The sequence below is a fragment of the Anomaloglossus baeobatrachus genome, unplaced genomic scaffold (genome assembly GCF_048569485.1).
Source record: "Anomaloglossus baeobatrachus isolate aAnoBae1 unplaced genomic scaffold, aAnoBae1.hap1 Scaffold_392, whole genome shotgun sequence".
Classification (NCBI taxonomy): domain Eukaryota; kingdom Metazoa; phylum Chordata; class Amphibia; order Anura; family Aromobatidae; genus Anomaloglossus; species Anomaloglossus baeobatrachus.
This window is the reverse complement of record NW_027443259.1, coordinates 193,270-199,269: the sequence shown is the minus strand read 5'-3', so window position 1 is coordinate 199,269 and position 6,000 is coordinate 193,270. Positions and strand designations below refer to the sequence as shown.

The window sequence follows — 6,000 nt, the reverse complement described above, 5'->3', positions numbered from 1 at the left end:
TCAATGGGGTTCGAATTGGTTCGTCGAACGTTCGACGAACATGTTCTCCGTTCGACAAACCGAACCGAACTTGAACTCTAGAGGGGTGGCTCATCTCTAGTTGCTAATCCTTTTGTATGGGGAGATAAGGTATGCACACCAGTGACTATGTAATGGGAATACATGGAATAGCAGAAACTGCTGTGTGAATACTGACTTGAAAAATCCAATAGCTATATGTAAAGTGAAAATGTGAAAAATGGAATCTGCATTACTGCCATGAACATATGAATCAAGAGAAATTTAGCCACTGAATTGATCAATGCAATAGAGCCCCAACACTACGCCAAAGTATTTCTCTACGTTGGGGTCCCTAGCTTGTGTGTGTCCTCTCATGCAGTTAAAAAAACTTACCGTGTATGGGAAGCTGAGACCCAGGCTATATATGCGTATGATATGGATTGGCAATAGGTGTGGTTGGGGAGGGTTCACAAACGAAAAACAACTAACAAATAAGGAATAACGTTTGGAACACCATTCTAAGTCTGAACTGGGTGCAAAAACCTAAAAAAACATCACTATGGGGAGATAAGGTATGCACACCAGTGACTATGTAATGGGAATACATGGAATAGCAGAAACTGCTGTGTGAATACTGACTTGAAAAATCCAATAGCTATATGTAAAGTGAAAATGTGAAAAATGGAATCTGCATTACTGCCATGAACATATGAATCAAGAGAAATTTAGCCACTGAATTGATCAATGCAATAGAGCCCCAACACTACGCCAAAGTATTTCTCTACGTTGGGGTCCCTAGCTTGTACACATTATGTACACATAACGAGATCGCTAGCGAGATCGCAGCTGAGTCACGGTTTCTGTGACGCAGTAGCGATCCCGTTAGCAATCTTGTTATGTGTGACACCTACCAGCGATCAGGCCCCTGCTGTGAGGTCGCCGGTCATTGCAGAATGGTCCAGGCCATTTTCTTCAAAGGCGATGTCCTGCTGGGCAGGACACATCGCTGTGTTTGACACTGTGTGACAGGGTCAAAGTGACTGCTGAGATCGTTATACAGGTCGCTACTGCGACCTGTATTGTTCCTGCATCGCTGGTAAGATCTGACTGTGACATCTCACCTGCGACCTCCCAGCGACTTACCTGCGATCCCTATCAGGTCGCATCGTTTTCGGGATCGCTGGTAAGTCGTTGTGTGTGACTGGGCCTTTAGATACAGAGTCAACTATTCCAATCTCCTTAAAGTTTCTGGAATTAGCTACCATCAAAGAAACCACAGATTTCTCTTTCCTCAATTTATCAATTTGCGTCTGAATGATACACAACAGGATTTGGCTATCAGTGTTGGATATGTCTGTATTGGTATCAAAAACCTTATTAACATCCGAGGACAGAGTATTTGCCCACATAAGTGTTGTATTAGTAGTGATAGGAGCAATAGAAGAAGAAATGTGTACTTTAATAACTTCAATAGGAGGAAGAGATGAGTATTTCTCAAGGACTGTAGGGGGTAGTGGTCCGTACAGGAGGGGTCGCTTGGTCAATGTTTTGTGACCTATTGTCTCCACCACTGGCTAGTAGTGGTGATGACACACAAGGATCAGCAGAATGTGATCTAATTCTACTGAATTGCTGAAACCTAGTCTTGTTATATCTACTGTTGGTGAAACCCCTTGTGTGGTTAGAACCTTTTCACACAGGCTTCTCCCCTGTGTGAATTTTCTGATGTCTAACAAGGTCTGATTTCTGACTAAAACCTTTCCCACACGCTGAACATGAAAATAGCTTCTCCCCTGTGTGAAATCTTTGATGCCCAACAAGTTCTGATTTCCGAATAAAACATTTCCCACACTCTGAACAGGAAAATGGCTTCTCCCCTGTGTGAATTTTCTGATGCGAAACAAGGTTTGATTTCTGACTAAAACCTTTCCCACACTCTGAACATGAAAATGGCTTCTCCCCTTTATGAATTTTCTGATGTCTAACAAGGTCTGATTTCTGACTAAAACCTTTCCCACACGCTGAACATGAAAATAGCTTCTCCCCTGTGTGAAATCTTTGATGCCCAACAAGTTCTGATTTCTAAATAAAACATTTCCCACACTCTGAACATGAAAATGGCTTCTCCCCTTTATGAATTTTCTGATGTCTAACAAGGTCTGATTTCTGACTAAAACCTTTCCCACACGCTGAACATGAAAATAGCTTCTCCCCTGTGTGAAATCTTTGATGCCCAACAAGTTCTGATTTCTGAATAAAACATTTCCCACACTCTGAACATGAAAATGGCTTCTCCCCTGTGTGAATTTTCTGATGCCTAACAAGGCTTGATCTCTGAATAAAACATTTCCCACACTCTGAACATGAAAATGGCTTCTCTCCTGTGTGAGATCTTTGATGCTCAACAAGATCTGATTTCCAAATAAAATATTTTCCACACTCTGAACATGAAAATGGCTTCTCCCCTGTGTGAAGTCTTTGATGCCGGACAAGTTCTGATTTCCAATTAAAACATTTCCCACATTCTGAACATGAAAATGGCTTCTCTCCTGTATGAGTTTTCTGATGCGTAACAAGGAGTGATTTCCAATTAAAACATTTCCCACACTCTGAACATGAAAATGGTTTCTCCCCTGTGTGAGATCTTTGATGCATAACAAGATCTGATTTCCGAATAAAACATTTCCCACACTCTGAACATAAAAATGGTTTCTCTCCTGTGTGAGATCTTTGATGCATAACAAGATCTGATTTCTGGTGGAAACATTTCCCACATTCTGAACATGAAAATGGCTTCTCCCCTGTGTGAAATCTTTGATGCCGGACAAGTTCTGATTTCCATTTAAAACAATTCCCACACTCTGAACATGAAAATAGCTTCTTCCCTGTCTGATATTTTTGATTATCAATAAGGTTTGATTTTCGAGCAAAACATTTCTCACATTGAGGAGATGAAAATGGTTTTTCATGTGTCTGAACTTTTTGAAGGTTAACAAGATGTGATTTCTTGGTAACACATTTCCCACATTTTGAACATGAAAATGGTTTCTCCTTTGTATGAGCCATTTCATGTTCCACATCACTTCCGTAAGTTTTATTTTGCTGACAATTCTGTGATAAATCGGAATTTTGGACTTGTTTGAAAAGATCTGATGATAAAGCTTTCCGAGGTAGGACTGGAGGTATATCTGGGACAGCAGCATGCTCTTCATATGTATCATGTGTGATACTTTCATCATCTGTTATAAATTCTGAAGATATAAGATTTCCATCTGAACTCCCAATACAGGCTAAAAATAAACACAATGTTATTATTTTTTAATGATATTATCTTGAAAGTACATTTACTTTTTTAAACCAGAACATAAATTAAATTAGGAAAAAATGTATTCTGAATCTCTTGTCCAATTTCGACATCTAAAACGGGCTTTACACGCAACGACATCGCAAACGAGATGCCGTTGGGGTCACGGAATTCGTGACGCACATCCAGCCTTGTTAGCGACGTTGTTGCGTGTGACACCGCAGGAACGACTGTTAACGATCAGAAATATTCACCATATCGTTGTCCAATCGTTCCTATCCCGATTATCATTGCTGTTGCAGGTACAATGTTGTTCGTCGTTCCTGCAGCAGCACACATCGCTCTGTGTGACACCGCAGGAACGAGGAACTACATGCACGCAATGAGGAAGGAAGGAGGTAGGCGGGATGTTCGGCCCGCTCATCTCCACCCCTCCACTTCTATTGGGCAGCCGCTTAGTGACGCCGCACGAACCACCCCCTTAGAAAGGAGGCGGGTTGCCGGCCACTGCGACGTCGCTAGGCAGGTAAGTATAGTGTGACAGGTGTAAGCGATGTTGTGCGCCATGGGCAGTGATTTGCCCATGACGCACAACCGACGGGGGCAGGTACGCTCGCTAGCGATATTGCTGCGTGTAAAGCCCACTTAAGAGTTACATCTTAGTTAATGCGGATCTCCCATTCCTAGCACCAGTTGTCTGGAATGTGCTACAGTAAATAATCTGATTGATTGTCACAATGTGATTGCAGGATAATGAGAGACAGGAGGCTCCTATACTGTCCCACACGCTAAGCTATTCCTAACCTGTGGATTACCCCTGAGGATGGAGACGCCCATATCTTACTATTCTTCTGACCAGATCTAATCTGTTAGGAAGGGGCAGTAGCATGATGGAAACACAGATTAAGGCCCCTTTCACACGCACGTGAAAATCACGCACGTGCCGCGAGACACGTATTTTCCTTGCGTGTTGCGTTTGGTAAGTACGTGTCTCCGGTACGTGCGGGCCACGTGTGTTCTACGTGTGCTATCCGCGATAACACACGGAGAACCTGTAATTTGAATACTCACGTGGTCCTTCCTGCTGTCCAGGGTACTGATCTTCGGCTCCAGCCCCGCCCACTCCCCGCTGATGTTGCTTCCGGCTGAGAATAGGGGGGGCGGAGATCAGCGGCTGTGACACCACGCCCACCTCCTTAACACGCTCATAATGTGCGGCGGTCGGCAGCAACTGTTTGCAGCGGAAGATTCTGCAGGGCTGGTGGAGGTGAGTATGTGTTTTTTTATTTTAAAATAATGACACGTGTTTCTCCGGCGTGTGTCAGACAGGACCGCATACACACTCTATCCGTGTGGTACATGTGCGGGCCGCGTGACACCCGTGCTGCTGGAGAAAAACGGACATGCCTCCGTATGGAGCACACGGGCTCACATCTGCTCCACACGGAGGCACGGGCCAATGGCTGAACACGTGCGTGCACATAAACCCATTGACTTTAATGGGTATACGTGTACCCGTGTCTCCGGTACATGCGGAAACGGACGTAGCACATACCGGAGACACGTGTGTGTGAAGGGGGCCTAAGACAGACAGGACATATTGCAAACTCACAGAAATAAACAGTGAGAGACTAAAGAGAAAAGCAAGAGCAGGAAGGCAGCGATAAAAAGAGAACAACAACAGCTCACAGCAATAATGCACAACAACTACCTGTAAAGGCCCCGTCACACACAGAGATAAATCTTTGGCAGATCTGTGGTTGCAGTGAAATCATGGACATATTGTTCCATTTGTGCACAGCCACAAACCTGACACTGATTGTCCACAATTTCACTGCAACCACAGATCTGCCGCAGATTTATCTGTGTGTGTGACAGGGCCTTTCGTCTGGATCACAACACCTCACCAGACCAGTATAGGTAAATTATAGCTGGCATTAATGAAATAGCCCAGCCAGCATATACAGAAGGGGAGCGAATGATACTTTCTCCTCCACAGCATGTGATCAAAGACATTAACAAGCAGACTACCAGAGAATAACTCTTGCTAGCCTACCCAAGCCTGTGGTTCCTCGCCTGCGTCTCCCTGCGCTGCTCATAGACATCAGAGACGTTAACATGTAGAGTACCAGAATCTATAATTTCCACAGATCCTGACACCACCATGACAGTTGGCAAAACCTGCAAAAATCTCCTTGTAACATTGATCCACAGCATAGACAATTTAAAGAGATTTTTTTCGAAGACTAAAGGGTGCTTTACACGCTGCGACATCGGTAACGATATAGCGTCGGGGCCACGTCGGTAGTGACGCACATCCGGCGCCGTTACCGACATCGCAGCGCGTGACACCAATGAGCGACAATCAACTAGCACAAAAACGTGAAAAATAGTTGCTCGTTGACACGTCGCTCATTTCCTTAATATCGTTGCTGCTGCAGGTACGATGTTGTTCGTCGTTCCTGCGGCATCACACATCGCTATGTGTGGCACCGCAGGAACGACGAACATCTCCTTACCTCCATCCACCGGCAATGAGGAAGGAAGGAAGGAGGTGGGTGGCATGCTCCGGCCGCTCATCTCTGCCCCTCCTCTGCTATTGGTCGGCTGCCGTGTGAAGTCGCTGTGATGCCGCACGACCTGTCCCCTTAGAAAGGAGGCGGATCGCCGGCCAGAGCGACGGCCCAGGGAAGGTA

At 44.9% G+C, this 6,000-nt stretch overlaps 1 protein-coding gene across 1 annotated transcript in view; it reads right to left on the bottom strand.

Annotated features, from left to right (window-relative positions):
• Nucleotides 1–1,241: 1,241 nt before the first annotated feature.
• The window catches only part of LOC142276071 (uncharacterized), a 59,053-nt gene continuing 54,294 nt past the window's right edge, over nt 1,242–6,000 (bottom strand). The window contains exons 7-8 of the mRNA XM_075332596.1: nt 2,262–3,264; nt 1,242–2,009 (exon numbers count right to left, since the gene is read on the bottom strand). Of these exons, the coding sequence (XP_075188711.1) occupies nt 1,693–2,009; nt 2,262–3,264 (1,320 nt within the window). The 3' untranslated portion in view covers nt 1,242–1,692. The remainder of the gene's footprint in view (nt 2,010–2,261; nt 3,265–6,000) is intronic.